This window comes from Microcaecilia unicolor, chromosome 1 (genome assembly GCF_901765095.1).
Source record: "Microcaecilia unicolor chromosome 1, aMicUni1.1, whole genome shotgun sequence".
Lineage (NCBI taxonomy): Eukaryota > Metazoa > Chordata > Amphibia > Gymnophiona > Siphonopidae > Microcaecilia > Microcaecilia unicolor.
The window spans coordinates 43,410,265-43,429,165 of NC_044031.1; the positions used below are offsets into that span (position 1 = coordinate 43,410,265).

Below are 18,901 nucleotides of genomic sequence, written 5' to 3' on the forward strand. Positions count from 1 at the left end.
TGCTATTAGTGTTCTCATGAAAACGAAGGCTTGTCTTAAATGTTTTCCACTGAGACCCAGATGTTTGGGAAGGTTTTTCCCCTTGGAAAGGGAAATGATTAGTGTGTGCTAGCTTTTTTTTTTTTTTTTTTTACGGTGCAGAGGCCAGTAGCTGTATTGGTCCTGGGTTAGACTAGATTCTTGGCAGGATGTGGCATCTCACTGAAGCAGGATAAAAATTTATCCAGAGATTGTGGCTGAATGTTTGAGACCAAAGTGGTTCTGGAAACCTGAACACAAGACCAGTGCATCTGGAAGGCAACCTATTACGTTGGCCCAATGAAAGGGGTCACAGCTTGTACTAATTCAAATTTTGGCAGGGAAACTCAGAAAACAGAATGTTTGCTTTGTAGCTTTAATGGTTCATTTTATGCTGTTCCATGCTGCATACATTTTACTTTGGCTGAAATTCTGATCTTTCAATTTCTTTCTTTTGTTTGTTTTGCTGTGTGTGTGGTTTTTCGGTTTTGCTTTTGAACGTGTTTAGCCTTCAGCAGTCACTCCATCAGCCAAGCCAGCAGTTGCAAAAAGCAACCAATCTCCACTTCAAGCCCCAAGCGGCCAGCTTCTGCTACTACACTTACCCAAACCAAAAAACCTGCCAGCCCAGCAGCATCTGGTCCAGCAACTTCCTCCACTCCCAAACGCCCTCTCACCAGCACTACACGGCTCTCTGCCACACCGAGAGACCTGAAAGTGAGGTAAGGCGATGCTGATCCGATTTACCATTAAGCTCTTGGGATTGCTAGAAGTGAAACACTAGCCATTCAGGATACTAGATAGAACATCTGTATTATGAAGGACTACAGTTCAAATCAAGAGGATGCAAGCAGAATGGAAGAAGTCAAGGGAGATTTATAGTTTTTCCAAGCAGCTGTTGTGTTTAAGTGTTTGAATTGCAAGGGCTTGGTTGATCAGTGTAAAACTTTTCATTGCAAGTAGCAATGTGAAGGTTTACTCAGGTCTGGCCCACATAGTTTTGTAACTTTTTTTTTTAATTATCTGAAATACTGCACTGCCAGATGCTACTTTGCCTAGTAGCAAAGATAGTATTTCAAATTCATTTGCTGTACCAGGTCCACATTTTATGGTTTAAATACCCAACGTATTTTTTTGGGGGAGGGCGAGGGGAGGGTTCAGTTTCTTCAATCACTGTATGTTCTCATGGAACGTTGGCCAGCAGCATCTCTACACTCAAGCTCTGATCAATGTAGCAAACACTATTGGAGCATATTTGATTGGAAGAACAAATTGAATTATATGACCCTTGGGAAGATAATACAATTTTTAAAAATAGTGTGTACAGTGAAAATTGAACATCCACATATTATCTCTAGCACGTTTTACCCAAGTGCAGCCTGTGAGCGAAACATGGCTATGTTTGGTATTTTAAACTTGTCACTACAGACTACAAGGGCAAGAAATTCCAGGCTTCTGACTAGTTTTCCCACATTGGATTGTAAGTAAACTTGTATTCAGTTGGTTGTGTTTTTCCCAATGTAGTGTACTGTACTCTAGATAGCCAGCCTGCTATAGAACTGTAATTCAATGTTTTCAACAGGGTGTGGATACAAAAAGCCCGTTAAAGAGTCCAGAGAAGCGAACAGCTATTTCAAAAACCCCTACCACTGCTTCTGGGACTACTGTTAAGGCCAGCCCTGTGGCTCCCAGAACGCCAACATCCACTTCAGTTGACGCCAACAATTCCATGACTGGGTCTGTTCAGAAAACCACAGCTTCAACTCCTAAGAGGCCAACAGGTAAGCACTGATTTGTAACTTCCTTTTTTCTGTGACGTGACATATCAAGCTCGTTAAAAAAAAAAAAAATCTGGTAAATTGGTTTGATAGTGTGGTTTATCTTGCCTTTCAGTGGTCAAATGTTGCCCTCATTAATATTCACAGCTTAACAGAGCCAAGTATCCTTTCTCTGACTTTGACCCAGTTGGCGATTCTTCTGTTCCTACTTATCATAAGATTAGGAGAGTGGGAAACTGAATGTCTACTACATAAGTATCAGCCATGGACAAGAAATTATTTTATCAACAGTTTATACAACCCAAAGGACAATGCTTTGTGGTTAGGCAATACTATTGGCTAGATCTGTGCTGCATGAAGGGCACATCTTGATGGTGAAGACAGTATACTACCGTCCGCCTGGCCAGGACGAACAGACGGATGCGGAAATGTTAAAGGAAATCAGGGACGCAAACAAACTGGGCAACACAATAATAATGGGGGATTTCAATTACCCGCATATAGACTGGGTTAATGTAACATCTGTACACGCAAGGGACATAGGATTTCTTGATGAAATCAAGGACAGCTTCATGGAACAGCTAGTTCAGGAGCCGACAAGAGAAGGAAAAATACTAGACCTTAGTCCTTATTGGGTGCGTCATGATCTAGTGCAGGGGTAACGATACGAGGGCCGCTTGATAACAGTGATCATAATATGATCGTTTTGATATTGGCATTGGAAGGAAGTGAAACTAGGAAATCAAGTACGCTAGCGTAGGTAACTATAGAAAAGGTGATTACGACAAAATGAGAAAAATGGTGAAAAAAAGACTGAAAGGAGCAGCTCGCAGAGTAAAAAACTTGCATCAGGCGTGGATGCTGTTTAAAAACACCATCCTGGAGGTTCAGGACAAATATATTCCACGTATTAGAAAAAAGGGAAAAAAGACTAAACGTCAGCCGGCGTGGCTAAACAGTAAGATAAAGGAAATCATTAGAGGCGAAAAACAATCCTTCAGAAAGTGGAGAAGAGAACCAACTGAAAGTAACAGGATAGATCATAAGGAATGCCAAGCCAAATGCAAAGCGAGATAAGGAGGGCAAAAAAGGACTTTGAGAAGAAATTAGCGTTGGAAGCAAAAATACATAGTAAAAATTTTTTTAGGATACATTAAAAGCAGGAAACCGGCCAAGAGTCGTTGGGGCCGCTGGACGAAAATGGTGTTTAAAGGGGCGATCAAGGAGGACAAAGCCGTAGCGGAGAAATTAAATGAATTCTTTGCTTCGTCTTCACCGAGGAGGATTTGGGGGGGACACCGGTGCCGGAAAGAATATTTGAAGCGGGGAGTCGGAGAAACTAAACAAATTCTCTGTACCTTGGAGGATGTAATGGGTCATTCAGCAAGCTGAAGAGTAGTAAATCACCGGGACCTGATGGTATTCATCCCAGAGTATTAATAGAACTAAAAAATGAACTTGCGGAGCTACTGTTAGAAATATGCAATCTGTCCCTAAAATCGAGTGTAGTACCGGAAGACTGGAGGGTAGCCAATGTTACTCCGATTTTAAGAAGGGTTCCAGAGGAGATCCGGGAAATTATAGACCGGTGAGTCTGACGTCGGTGCCGGGCAAGATGGTGGAGGCTATTATTAAGAATAAATTGCAGAGCATATACAAAAACATGGACTGATGAGACAAAGTCAGCACGGATTTAGTGAAGGGAAGTCTTGCCTCACCAATCTAATGCATTTTTTTGAGGGGGTAAGCAAACATGTGGACAATGGGGAGCCGGTTGATATTGTATATCTGGATTTTCAGAAGGCGTTTGACAAAGTGCCGCACGAAAGACTCCTGAAGAAATTGCAGAGTCAGGGAATCGGAGGTAGGGTATTATTATGGATTAAGAACTGGTTGAAAGATAGGAAGCAGAGAGTAGGATTGCGTGGCCAGTATTCTCAGTGGAGGAGGGTAGTTAGTGGGGTCCCGCAGGGGTCTGTGCTGGGTCCGTTGCTTTTTAATGTATTTATAAATGACCTAGAGATGGGAATAACTAGTGAGGTAATTAAATTCGCCGATGACACAAAATTATTCAGGGTCCGTCAAGTCGCAGGAGGAATGTGAACGATTACAGGAGGACCTTGCGAGACTGGGAGAATGTGCGTGCAAGTGGCAGATGAAGTTCAATGTTGACAAGTGCAAAGTGATGCATGTGGGTAAGAGGAACCCGAATTATAGCTACGTCTTGCAAGGTTCCGCGTTAGGAGTTACGGATCAAGAAAGGGATCTGGGTGTCGTCGTCGATGATACGCTGAAACCTTCTGCTCAGTGTGCTGCTGCGGCTAGGAAAGCAAATAGAATGTTGGGTGTTATTAGGAAGGGTATGGAGTCCAGGTGTGCGGATGTTATAATGTCGTTGTATCGCTCCATGGTGCGACCGCACCTGGAGTATTGTGTTCAGTACTGGTCTCCGTATCTCAAAAAAGATATAGTAGAATTGGAAAAGGTACAGCGAAGGGCGACGAAAATGATAGTGGGGATGGGACGACTTGCCTATGAAGAGAGGCTGAGAAGGCTAGGCTTTTCAAGCTTGGAGAAGAGACGGCTGAGGGGAGATATGATAGAAGTGTATAAAATAATGAGTGGAATGATCGGGTGGATGTGAAGCGACTGTTCACGCTATCCAAAAATACTAGGACTAGAGGGCATGAGTTGAAGCTACAGTGTGGTAAATTTAAAACGAATCGGAGAAAATTTTTCTTCACCCAACGTGTAATTAGACTCTGGAATTCGTTGCCGGAGAACGTGGTACGGGCGGTTAGCTTGACGGAGTTTAAAAAGGGGTTAGATAGATTCCTAAAGGACAAGTCCATAGACCGCTATTAAATGGACTTGGAAAAATTCCGCATTTTTAGGTATAACTTGTCTGGAATGTTTTTACGTTTGGGGAGCGTGCCAGGTGCCCTTGACCTGGATTGGCCACTGTCGGTGACAGGATGCTGGGCTAGATGGACCTTTGGTCTTTCCCAGTATGGCACTACTTATGTACTTATGTACTTATAAGTCGATGCATTCTGGGTGTATGACACAGTATCCTGATGGAACTTCTAAACCGAATTACCGTAATCGGGGGGGGGGGGGGGGGGGAGAATTTTGAGGAGGCAAGGAAGCAGTGCACATTTGGACATTCTGTTGAAGTTTAGAAATAGGGTATAGCTTCTCCCATTCCACCTGGTCCTTGTCGGTCAAATTTCAGAACATAGCACATTATTTTCTCCTTAATGTATGTTAATGGGCAGTAATGTGTGTTACATTGCCTTTACGCTTGTTAGTTGCCTTGGGATATTCAGTAATAAGATGGAAAGCATGCAAAGCACCTTGTTACTATGTAAACTGAACAATACTCCTTGAGAAAAAAATGCCAGCAAAATATTGGCATGTTTTGCAACAGGAGTATTGTCACAAAGCCACTGCCAATGCTCCCAGCTGCTTCTTAAAGGGGCCAGCATGCAAAAACAAGACTGCACCTTCCACTCAAGCCTACTTGGAACATCTGTGGTGTCTACTGGGGTAGGAGTGATTTCCAGTTACTCCTGTCCTTGCCACTCTTTGCCCTTATACAGCAGCTTGATCCCTACTGATACCATGAGACGACAACTAGAAGTTGCCAGTGCTATTTTGAACCACCAGGAACATAGACTTCCATTCAACCTTAACAACGGGTTTTTTCCACATCCACCACTAGCAGCATAGAAATCTTATTTGCCTTAGCCTTTCAGATCAGGTTGAGCAGCTTTTCTAATATCTTGTCTGCCTCATTAAAACCCAACTGAACTTCGTGCACTAGATGAAGAATAAACACTTATAACCTGCTAGCTAATATCTACACTAATAATTTAGCATCTAGATTAACACTGAGATGGATCCATATGAGCTACACACACACACAACTTTGCCTGATATCAGAATAAGGGTAATTGCTACATTATTCATAGATCCTGGGACAACATCACTGTGGGGCCTACCAATGAATCTTTAAATCATTTTTTTATGTTAATGAAGTCTTGATTGATCATTAAAGAATTCCTGTACAGACAAAACTATTCTTTCAAAAACAGTGTACTGCTAGCATACAGAATGTGAACATAACATCTACACAGATTTCAAAATGGTGCTATTGCACACCAAAACATCAACAGGAGTTCAGAGTACACAATTGGCTCAAGATACGACCTCAACTTTTTCTTGTATTTAAGTCCAAAGCCCCCCCCCCCCCCCCCCCCCCCCCCCCCCCCATTCACCCAAAGTACCTCCCCTAAACCGTTCCCTCCTGGTATGTGCAGTGTCTCAGAAAGGGCTCCCATATGGCCTCCCATTTCACCTCAGTGTGGCCTCGAACAGCTTGAAGCCTCTCCGTTTCACAAATGAACCAGAGTGTATTTAGCCACCTTGTCAAAGATGGGACATCCCTGGATTTCCAATGCCTAGTAATCACAACTCTCGCCGCCACCATTGCTTGCCTGACCAGCAACGCCTGAGACTCTAAGACCTGGAGGTTTCTTAGTAAATATAAAAAAACTCTGGCAATAGCTCTGAACACTTCCACACTTGTAATATCCACAATAGACTCTTCTTCCTCATTAAGTTAACAAGGGACAGCCTCAAGTACTCCCCCTCCCCCCTATTATCCTTTGGCCACTGTCTCTTGAGCAAACAGCTTTCTATAATACTCCCTGGAAAACCGCTCAAATGTCTTTAGAATCATAAGAACATGAGTAGCCATACTGGGTCAGACCAGTGGTCCATCTAGCCCAGTATCCTGCTTCTAACAATGGCCAATCCAGGTCACAAGTACCTGGAAGAAACCCAATTAGTAACAGCATTCCATGCTACCAATCCAGGGCAAGCAGTGGCTTCCCCCATGACCATCTCAATAACAGACTATGGACTTTTTCTACAGCAACTTGTCCAAACCTTTTTTTTAAACCTAGATATGCTAACTGCTGTTACCACATCCTCCAGCAACGAATTCCAAAGCTTATCTATTCCTTGAGTAAAACCATATTCCTCCAATTTGTTTTAAAAGTATTTCCATGTAATTTCTTTGAGCATCCCCTGGCCTCGATTCACTTCTACCTGTTCTACACCACTCGGGGTTTTCTAGGCCTTAGTCATGTCCCCTCCTCAGCCGTCTCTTTTCCAAGCTGAAGAGTCCTAGTCTCCTTTAGCCTTTTCGCATATAGATAAAAATGTATAATATTTTGCTTCTTTAATCCTATTTTTAATCTGTGCCAGCAACTTTCTTGCCTTGTTTCAAAACTCAAATATACCTGTTTTACCCTCTTCAATTTGAATACAAATTTTTTTATCCCTAATCCATACAGATCAGTTTAGACACCCTCCAACTCCCTAGTCACCTTTGGAGGACAAGGTCCCATTATGCTTTGCCTTCAATACCTGAACTGTCCCTTAGTTGTCATTCTCTGGCCTCCCTCTTTCTCTTCTAGTGTACTGCAGTAGAGAGAGAAGGTTCCTCCAAATTAGTTTTCATACAATCCCACAATGCCCCTTACAAAGTTTTTCCATTATTTAAATAAAAGTACTCCGTGATTGCCTGTTTTGTAGGGAGAGAAACCACCAAGGTGGAGGAACAACACAAAAAAAATGTACGAAATACTTGAGCAATAGGGCTGTAAGGAAAAAAGAATGAATCTTCCAATACTGGTGAATTCTCAAGGGTGTAGTTTTATTGACGAACCAAAGACCTGACACAGGACCATCTTTTGGCTTGCAAAAATCTGCTTCAGGGGTCTTTTTCAGGTAGAATCTGAAAGTTATTCTTTCACAATGTTAAAACAGAGAAATAGCCATGAGAAATACAGTAAATTTGCTTAGTAGCTGAATGCTGTCTCTGGCAAAAGCGTGGGAGCAGTGAAAGAAAAACACAGTCCTGTGTCCACTTTGTTCTCCAATGAATTACCCTTGAGAATCACCAGTGGTGTGAGATTCAAGATGACACTGTGAGACACGTTGAATGGTGCTCCTCTTGCTGTGCAGTGTAGTAGCATCGTTAGCCCTCTTGTCTGTGGGAGAGCTATGGGCAAGAGGAAGGGTGTGAGCTGGAGGAAATCCCTCTGCACTCTGGACTGGACCGCAGCTTTGCCAGAACCACTTTGCCGATGGTGAGAGGATCTCCGTTTTCCTCCTCTCCATCCCCTTCCCCTTGGGCGTATTAGCAGAGAGCAGTGAAGATCTGGCTTCATTGGAGCCCAGTCCGAGAGAGTCCCTGCACTGCGACCCAGTAGTCTACCTGTGGTTGGAGTGAGCAATTCCAGTTCTGTGCAGGTGTTTGATCCACTCATGTTGGAGGATCTCCTGCTGGCAGTTTCAACTCCCCTGGGATGTGCTGGAGACCTCCCTTGTGATATGGGAAGACAGCTAGCACAACAGGCTGTGAAAGATATCTTGCAGTTCAAGGAGAAGGCTGCTTCATATTTGGAGATCTTGGATATTGAGACACCAGGTACTGTGACTTTAGAGTCACTCTAGGATGCCATTCATGGCTTGAATATGTCCTTGCTGAAGCTTTCTGGAAATTTTGTTTCAGATTTGACCACTCTTTCTGAAGTTGTAGCTAATTCAGAGAAGTTAGGCCAAGACCAACAGGGGACCAAGTTGAATTCTCTGGGGAATAATGTGCAGCAAATGCGGAAGGTGACTATTGCATTAGTTAAAAATAAGTCCTATAAGCACCGCAGATTGGAGTATCTGGAAAAATCAGTTTAGATGTTGCAATTTGAGACTTCTTAATTTTCCAAAATCGCCTTTGATGGCCTCAATTGATATGTTTTTAAAAAATCTTATGGCGATAATATATCATTAGAGTCACTTCCACCGAAAGAGCCCCAATATTTCTCCATAGGAGGAATTTGGATGAGAAGGCCACTCAGGTTAAAGGAGCTGCAATGAATCTAACTGATATTCTGGAATCTTCTGTAGAAGTCATCACCCAGAGAATGTTGATTGTTACTTAGCCTTTGAATTTGATCGCAGTAATGTTTTTCGTCTTCAGATATATGGAGGAACAGTTTTTGGGCTCAAAAAGATCTCTCTTTCCTGATTTGTTGAAGAACTCTCAAAGACCCCAGGAGTTCTTGGCTTTGAAACCTAGGACTTTGGCATTAGGGGCATCTTTTCTTCTACATTTTCCTGTAATTGTATTATAGTTTTTTGAGAGTAAGAATTATTTGATCCCCAACAATTGATACTTCAAGCTAAGGAGTAAGTAAAAGTTCATGTCCCCAGGGGAAAATCACTATAAAGGTGGGTTTACATAGTAGCATAGTAATGACAGCAGATAACGACCCTGTATGGTCCATCCAGTCTGCCCAACAAGATAAACTCATTTTACATGGTATGTGATACTTTATATGTATACCCAAGTTTGATTTGGCCTTGCCTTTCTCAGGGCACAGACTGTTGAAGTCTGCCCAGTACTGTTCTTGTACTAAGTTCTGAAGCTAACATCGAAGCCCCTTAAAATTTACACTCCAGCCCATTCCTATCTATTTATATGTATACCCAAGTTTGATTTGGCCTTGCCTTTCTCAGGGCACAGACTGTCGAAGTCTGCCCAGTACTGTTCTGTACTAAGTTCTGAAGCTAACATCGAAGCCCCTTAAAATTTACACTCCAGCCCATTCCTATCCAGTCACGATCAGGGTGTAGACCATAGAAATCTGCCCAGCTCCCATTTTGTTTCCCAATTACCAGCGTCACCACCCATCTCCACTAAGATTCCACCGAACCGTTCCTTCTAAACAGGATTCTTTTGTGTTTATCCCAAGCATGTTTGAATTCCATTACCGTTTTCATCTCCACCACCTCCCGCGGGAGGGCATTCCACATATCTACCACCCTCGCCGTGAAAAAATACTTCCTGACATTAGTCCTGAGTCTGCCCCCCTTCCAACCTCAATTCATGTCCTCTAGTTCTACTGCCTTCCCGTCTCCGGAAAAGGTTCATTTGCGGAATTAATACCTTTCATAGTAACATAGTAGAGGAGTAGCCTAGTGGTTAGTGCAGTGGACTTTGATCCCGGGGAACTGAGTTCGATTCCCACTGCAGCTCCTTTGTGACTCTGGGCAAGTCACTTAACCCTCCATTGCCCCTGGTACAAAATAAGTACCTGAATATATGTAAACCGCTTTGAATGTAGTTACAAAAACCTCAGCAAGGCGGTATATCAAGACCCTTTCCCCTTTCCCTTCATTAAGATTGAGTCTTATAATATTTTGTTCTATTTCCTGAGGCTTGGATCTAGTTTTCCTTAAGTTGTGGATGAATGTACTTATTAGATCATTTTCTTAATCTACATGATCCTTCACCACTATGCTCCCAAGCAGACAGAATCTGGTCGGCCTTTCACCCTTTTACAATTGATCAAGTCAGATGCACTCTTCACAAATGCGCTAAATCATAATACCTACTTGATAACTGCCTTAGTTACCTTCTCAGATCAACCCCTGATTTACTCATAAGCTATTTGCACTCAAACATAACTTTAATATATCAGGGCCTATTCCCCCCTCAAAATGGCAACATTATTTTGACTCTGATATACAACAGCCCCTCTCTTGTATAACTGCAAAGTACTTAATATACTATACTATTCCTGTGGAGTGCAAAATATGAGAAAGGGAAAAGCCCTCTGTAACCCAACCTCCACCCTTTATGTGTTAACAGGGTAAGAAGATTATTAATGGATCCAACTTTCTTCATCGCACAAGAAAACTTTTAGCTCTTGCTAAAAACTCCACAGGAAGTTCTTAATGGATCATTTCCAAAAACATTTAGCTTGTGGATTGGTGATAGACACAAAAACATGCAAACAAAGTCAGTCACACCCACTGTGCCAAAGTTTCGCCATTATTATATACTCTCTTATCCTTTGAGTGTTGAACCATTGGTACAAACATTATTTTGACTCTCATACTGAAGAATACCCAAACTAGCCTAAGTGTATTCTCTAACTACAAATCAGTGGCTTAAATCCCATTATTGGTAAAGGTAATGGAGGGGTTAGTCACTCACCAACTAATGGACTATCTCCAACTTCAGTCCATTTTACATAGCTCACATTCCGGTTTTCGACCTCCTCACAGTACTGAAACTGTTCTCACCACCCTCCTAGCTAAATTTAGATGAGAAGTTTAGCTTTGGTAATAAAATATTAATACTCCAGTTTGATATGTCCAGTGCTTTTAATACTGTTGATCATAATATCCTTCTAAACATTCTTGACCATTATGGAATCTGTGGAGCTGTGTTAAAATGGTTCTCAGGTTTCCTAAGGTCTAGATCATACAATCAGGCTACAATTTCATCAGCATGGTCCTCAGTTTGTGGAGTTTCCCAGGGCTCTCCGTTGTCCTCCATCCTATTTAACATCATGTTGATTTCATTAGGCAATTTACTAGATAAAAATGGTCTCCCAACATTCGTTTATAAAGACAGTTACCATCTATATTCCATTCACTAAAGAAATAAGTGAAATTACTTATATACGGTTAGGTGTGTCTCTAATGGAATCTTGGGCATCCAATTTCAAATAAAACTCAACACCGATAAAGCTAAATTCTTAATAGTTACTAATTTTATTTGTTGCATTTGTATCCCACATTTTCCCACCTATTTGCAGGCTCATCATATTATAAATCTTAAGTCATTTACCATTGAGAACATCACATATCCCCTTGACTCAACTATGAAAATCTTAGCAGTCACAATTGGCCAATTCCTCACTCTAGCTAACCAAATTTTAGTGGTCTCGAGTGTCTTCAAATCTTAGCAGTCACAATTGGCCAATTCCTCACTCTAGCTAACCAAATTTTAGTGGTCTCAAGTGTCTTCAATTCATTATGGAAATTGAGGAGACTAAGACCATTTTTTTGCAAAGTCAGCCTTCTGTACCCTAGTTCAATCCCTAGTCCTAACAAAATTTGATTACTGCAACTGTACGCATGACTTAGAAGGGATCTCCTTAAAAAAAAAAACTGAACTGCTCAAAACACTGCCACACGTCTCATATTCAGACCGAAAGCAAAACAGCGAAGATGACTAACAGGAACAAAAATAGGAAACAAAATTATGTAGAAAAACATCAAATTTTAAAAATAATCATAAAATATGTATTTAAAAATATAAATACATAAAAAAATAAAAAATACATAAAGACGACATTTTGGTTGTAAAAATTAAAAAATAATAAGCTTTATTAGCCAAAGGATAGCAGGGAGAACGGACTCGACACAGCTGTGTTTCGGCCATACAGGCCTGTGTCAGGAGTCTTCTCACCGTATGCTGATTACTAATTCTATCCAATTGTGGAAGGAATATGTGTGTCTCTTTTTTGATACTGTAGCGCTAAATCATACTCAAAACAAAGTTGAACGGAAAAGATCAGAGCAGCGTCTCATGTCTATGAAATATGAAACGCTGCTCCGATCTTTTCCGCTCGATTTGTTTTGAGTATGATTTAGCAGCTACAGTATCAAAAAAGAGAGAGACGCATTCCTTCCACAATTTGCTAGAATTAGTAATCAGCATATGGTGAGAAGACTCCTGACGCAGGCCTGTATGGCCGAAACACAGCTGTGTCGAGGCCCTTTCTCCCTTGCTATCCTTTGGCTAATAAAGTTTATTATTTTTTAATTTTTACAACCAGTGTCTTTTATGTATTTTTTATGTATTTATATTTTTTAATACATATTTTATGATTATTTTTAATGTTTTTCTACGTAATTTTGTTTCCTATTTTTTTTTATTTTTGTTCCTGTTTCATCTTCGCTGTTTTGCTTTCTGTTGTTTTTCTTGCAAAGACTGGTTTCTTCTGTTTTTTGTAGTATCATATTCAGACTACCGCGCTTCACTAAAAAGCAACTCCCTCTCTGTTCGATTTGCTTTGGCTGCCAGTAAAAGATAAAATATCATTCAATCTATGTACCTTCACAAAATTTTGTATGGTTCGGCCCCAATATACATGAGCAACCTCATTGAATTACCCTCTCGTAATGCCTCTAAGTCATCTAGAAAATATCTTATCCTACATTTCTCAAATTATAAGAAAGTAGCCTACAAAACAATCCATACTGCTAACTTTTTATATCAAGGCACTATAGTTTGGAACTCCTTACCTAAAACCATCAAATGCACCGTTATTTGTTGTTCCAAAGTCTTTTGAAAAGTCACTTCAGTCTAGCCTTTAAGGAAATAAGCACTCCTTTCAAATAAACTCATGGCATTAATTTTAGCTCATCCCACCTCCCACTACTCCTGTCTATCCCAATTAATCCTAGCTCTTTACCTTTTTCCTCCATATTTCAATTAGCTAGTTTAAATGACCAAGTATTTAATTACATCTGTTCCTAACTCAAGTTCTACTGGTCTAACATTATATGATGTATTTTACTTTAATATATTTTGAACATATTCATGCTTTTCTAATTGTTATGTAAGCCACATTGAACCTGAGTTTTACTTCAGCTAATAAAGGATATAAAATGTCATAAAATAATCTTGTTGGATAGATTTTGTTTCCTGTTTGCCTGTTTGCTAATTGTTTTTAAAATCACTGCATGGTTTGTATGTGATTTATAAATTAAAATTCAATTAAAAAAGAGAGAATTCATCCTTTTTACCTTACTGCTCTGCCTGTTCTGTATGCAATTTTCAATCTTCCAGCAATGATTCATTTAATTCCAAGAATGTAACTCCACCACCGTATGCCCCATTTCCAATTTTATGTACATTGGATCATGGTCAGATTATGTAAACTGGGAAATTTTCCATTACTTCTTTCTGTACACAAGACCAGTTGATTAGGATATCAATTCAGCTGTAGGACTCGTGTGGGTGAGAAAGTATAGACTCACTTATTCTCATGTCTTATTCTTGAACATCTGTCAGGTTAAATGACTTCAAAAGACTGTTTCTATGTATAATACTCTCCTCTTGTAGTTATTGGGTCTCAAATACCTCATAATTTGTCCCAATAGCTCTTTAAAAAAATTGTCCCGAGCTGAGCATTTGAACTAAGTAATGACTTTCGCACTTATAAGAAAACATGGGGAAAGTAATCTGCACTACAACAGCATATACAAGCCCAGCAACCTTCTGGTCGGAGTGGAAGAGTAGCCTAGTGGTTAGTGCAGCTGGCTTCGATCCTGGTGAACTGGGTTTGATTCCCACTGCAGCTCCTTGTAACTCTGGGCAAATCACTTACCCTCCATTGCCCCAGGTACAAAATAAGTACCTGTATATAATATGTATACCGCTTTGACTGTAACTACAGAAAGGCGGCATATCAAGTCCCATCCCCTTTCCCCTTCTCTGCTATAATTCAAGGCATGCAAACAAGCCAGAGCAGCACAGTCCTGACAAGCACCATGTAAAACAGTATAAAGCACCCTTTCACCATCCCTGAGGACATTGTCAGTCAAATGCTGGTCTGAGACTAATATCTCCCCCCCCCCCCCCCACCCCCTTAGAGGCTCTAACTCATTAGCTGCCAAAACCACATAGGGATATTCAGTGGTGTGCTGGTAAATTTTTAACAGGCTCTCTCCCCCGTCCACCACTGCGCCCCCCCACCCACCTCTGCGCCTCCCCCCCCCCCAAAACAAATTGCAGAGCTGGCTATACCCCGGGGGGAGGGGGGGCAGTGGCCAACACATTACTCTCCAGGAAAAAAAAATTAAATGATCCCAGGTTCCAATCTAATTCATGTTTAATATGGATAAAATGCCATAAATAAGTAAATAAACATAAACTTTTAACGTTTCAGCACATGATTCTCAAAGTGGACATATTCCAAACACTATAATGAAAATAAAATTATTTTTTTTCTACCTTTGTTGTCTGGTGACTTTGTTTCTCTCTGATCATGCAGGTCCAGTATCTGATTCTGCTGCTCTCTATCTGTTCCCTTACTCGTTTCAGGGCTTCTTTTCCATTTATTTCTTTCTTTCCTCCTTTCTTCTTCATTTCTGGTCCTCCGCATACTTGACTGTACAGTGGATCCTGCTTCTGCCTATTTTCTCCATCCATGTGCAGTTTCTCTCCTCACTTCCTTTTCCGTCATCTAATCTCCTTCCTCTATCTTCCCTCCATGACCAGAATTTCTCTTGCTCTCCCCGCCATCCATGTCCTGAAACTCTCCTCTCTCCCCTGCCCCTCTCTATCCATCCATACCCAGCAATTCTCTTCTCTCCCCTGCCCCCTCTGCCCACCCATGCCCAGCAATTCTCTTCTCTCCCCTGCCCCCTCTGCCCACCCATGCCCAGCAATTCTCTCCCCTGCCGCCCTCTGCCCATCCATGCCCAGCAGTTCTCCTCCCTCCCCTGCCCTCCCGCTCCCATCCAGGTCTAGCGATGTCCTTCGCCCCCCCATCCTCCCCTGCCGCTCCCATCCATCCGTTTCAATTACCTGCCTCGAAGCGCCTGCATTATCTAAAGCCTGCCTGCTGCCCGTCTCCAGCTGCCTGCCTTCCCTGCTTGCTTCTCAGGAGTTGGTTCGCACCTTAGTCCCGCCTTCTGACGTCATTTCCTTTTCCCACGGCGGGACTAAGGACGCGAACCAACTTCCTGAGAAGCAAGCAGGGAAGGCAGGCAGCTGGAGACGGGCAGCAGGCAGGCTTTAGATAATGCGGCGCTCGAGGCAGGTAATTGAAACGGACGGATGGGAGCGGCGCAGAGGAGGATGGGGGGCGAAGGACATCGCTACACATGGATGAAGCGGGAGGGGAGGTAAGCATGGCGCCCTCCTGCCATGCTTACTTCGTGCAGTGGAGCAGGCTCGCCCCCTACAACAACCGGCTCGCAAGAGCTGTCAAAATTTAACAAGCGGCTCTTGCGAGCCGGCTCCAGCACACCACTGGGGATATTCTTTACTCTGTAGAACATGATCTTGTGATTTAATTGCATCTCCTGAATATAAATGTAGGCTTTTTATAGTAACATAGTAGGTGACAGTAAATAGACCTGCATGATCCATCCAGTCTGCCCAACAAGATACTCATTTCCGATAATCTATCCCAAAGCTTCAATAATCAGAATGGCATTCAATATATAACATTTCCACAGTCAGATGTTTTCACTCTGTATAATCCCTTGGCCTTCCTTGAAACATCAGCTGGTGACTCATTTCACATGAAGTTAACATAGCCTCATGACTCACCAATATTTGAAAGGTATTAATCTACAAACATACCTTTTCCAGAGACGGGAAGGTGGTAGAACTAAACATGAATTGAGGTTGCAGGGGGACCAACTCAGAAATAATGTCAGGAAGTGCTTTTTCACCGAGAGGGTGGTAGATACCTGGAATGCCCTCCCACAGAAGGTGGTGGAGATGAAAATAGTAATGCAATTCAAAAATGCATGGGATAAACACAAAGGAATTGATCCAAAGAAGCTTAATGGTGATCAGATGGCAACACCAATAATTGGAAAGCAAAGCTAGTGCTGGGCAGATTTATGCAATCTGTGCCCTGATCGTGGCTGTACAGATTTGGCTTCAGAAGTTGGAGAACAAGACCAGTATTGGGCTGATTTCTAGGTCTGTGCCCTGATCGTGGCTGTACAGATTTGGCTTCAGAAGTTGGAGAACAAGACCAGTATTGGGCTGATTTCTAGGTCTGTGCCCTGATCGTGGCTGTACAGATTTGGCTTCAGAAGTTGGAGAACAAGACCAGTATTGGGCTGATTTCTAGGTCTGTGCCCTGATCATGGTTTGACAAATTTGGAAGAGCTGGAGTGGAGCTTCGATCTGGGAAATTATAGACCGGTGAGTCTGACGTCTGTGCCGGGCAAAATGGTAGAGACTATTATAAAGAACAAAATTACAGAGCATATTCAAAAGTATGGATTAATGAGACAAAGTCAACATGGATTTAATGAAGGGAAATCTTGCCTCACCAATCTACTACATTTCTTTGAAGGGGTGAACAAACATGTAGATAAAGGTGAGCTGGTTGATATTGTGTATTTGGATTTTCAGAAGGCGTCTGACAAAGTACCTCATGAAAGACTCCAGAGGAAATTGGAGAGTCATGGGATAGGAGGTAATGTTCTATTATGGATTAAAAACTGGTTAAATGGTCAGAGAAGGGTAGTTAGTGGAGTTCCCCAGGGGTCTGTGCTGGGACCGCTGCTTTTTAAGTATTTAAATGGCCTAGAGATGGGAGTAACTAGTGAGGTAATTAAATTTGCTGATGACACAAAGTTATTCAAAGTCATTAAATCGCGGGAGGATTGTGAAAAATTACAAGTGGACCTTACGAGACTGGGAGATTTGGTGTCTAAATGGCAGAGGAACCCGAATTATAGCTACGTCATGCAAGGTTTCACGTTAGGAGTCACAGACCAAGAAAGGGGGATCTAGGTGTCATCGTTGATGATACATTGAAACCTGCTGAGTGTGCTACTACCGCTAAGAAAGCAAATAGAATGTTAAGTATTATTAGGAAAGGAATGGAAAACAAAAATGAGGACGTTATAATGCCTTTGTATAGCTCCATGGTGTGACCGCACCTCAAATATTGTGTTCAATTCTGGTCGCCGCACCTCAAAAAAAGATATAGTGAAATTAGAAAAGGTACAGAGAAGGGTGACGAAAATTATTTATTTGTAACATTTGTATCCCACATTTTCCCACCCATTAGCAGGCTCAGTGTGGCTTACAAAATACCGTAAAGGCGAACGCCAAGTCCGGTAGGGGTAATAAAAATATAGATTAAAATAGGGGTAAGGTTAGGGTATAAGGTACATTAAGGGTCAACGATAATAAGGAATATATAATGTCCAATATGATCTAAGGTTATGTTGTGTTGCAGAGTTGAAACATTTAAGTAGGGTCAGTAAGATAGGCCTTGCAAAACAGGTAAGTCTTTAATGATCTCCTGAAGTTAAGATGGTCATAAATTGTTTTCACAGTCTTTGGTAGTGCATTCCACATTTGTGTGCCTAAATAGGAGAAATTGGATGCATAGGTTGTTATATCTGAGTCCTAAGCAGCTCGGATAGTGGAGGTTCAAATAGGTACATGATGCAGTGGCGTAGCTATGTGGGGCCATGGGGGCCTGGGCCTCTGTAGATTTGGCCCTGGACCCCCCTGCCGATGACCCTCTTGACCCCCCTCCCGCCGCCGCCTACCTTTGCTGGCAGGGGACCCTCAACGTGCAGGATGTCACTCAGAAACAGAACGAAGCCTTGCGCCAGAAGAAGAGGACTTCGGCTGGCGGGGGTTAGGGTCTCCTGCCAGCAAAGGTAGGCGGCAGCGGGAGGGGAGGTCAAGAGGGTCGGCGGCGGGGGGGGGGCAAAGGTGGTGGTGGCGGTCGGCAATGGCGGGAGGGGATTGGCGGTGCCGGTGCTAAAATGTGCCCCCCTCACCTCGTGCTCTGGACCCCCCTCCTGCTGAAGTCTGGCTACGCCCCTGATGTGATGTACTAGTTCTGTTTCTGGTCGAAAGATCTATCAAGTCAACCATGTATCCTGGAGTTTCACCGTAAATAATCTTGCGGACCAAAGAGCAAATTTGAAGGTAATGCATTCCTTGATTAGGAGCCAATTCTGTTTTACTCAGAGAGGTTTGGCACTATCGAATCGTGTTTTGCCGAATATCAGCCTGGCAGCTGTGTTTTGGGCTGTGGAGTTTCTTCATGAGCTGTTCTTTACATCCTGCATATATTCTATTGCAGTGATCTGCATGGCTCAGAACCATTGATTGTGTCAAGTTACGGAATGTTTCCCTCAAAGTAAGGTCTTAGACGTTTAAGTTTCTACATAGAATGAAACATCTTCTTTATAATGGAGTTAACTTGGCTCTCAAGTGTAAGATGGCGATCAATTGTAACACCTAAAATTTTGAGGCTATCAGAAATAGGCTAATCTTATGTACTTCATGCATCTCTTCTACATCCCACTATCCAAGTGATCTTAACACTGGCAAATCAGACTCCCTGGATGTTTGTATGAATAGTGGCCTTCAGGAATACCCTGAAATCTCAAATTATTTCTCCTACTCCTGTTTTCCAGGTGTCCAAGCTTATCAAAAAGCTCTAGATGTT

At 42.2% G+C, this 18,901-nt stretch overlaps 1 protein-coding gene across 1 annotated transcript in view; it reads left to right on the forward strand.

The window, feature by feature from the left end:
• The first annotated feature begins 1,410 nt into the window (after window positions 1-1,410).
• The window catches only part of LOC115466372 (microtubule-associated protein 4-like), a 107,116-nt gene continuing 89,625 nt past the window's right edge, over window positions 1,411-18,901 (forward strand). Inside the window, exons 1-2 of the mRNA XM_030197600.1 lie at window positions 1,411-1,455; window positions 1,601-1,799. Of these exons, the coding sequence (XP_030053460.1) occupies window positions 1,411-1,455; window positions 1,601-1,799 (244 nt within the window). The remainder of the gene's footprint in view (window positions 1,456-1,600; window positions 1,800-18,901) is intronic.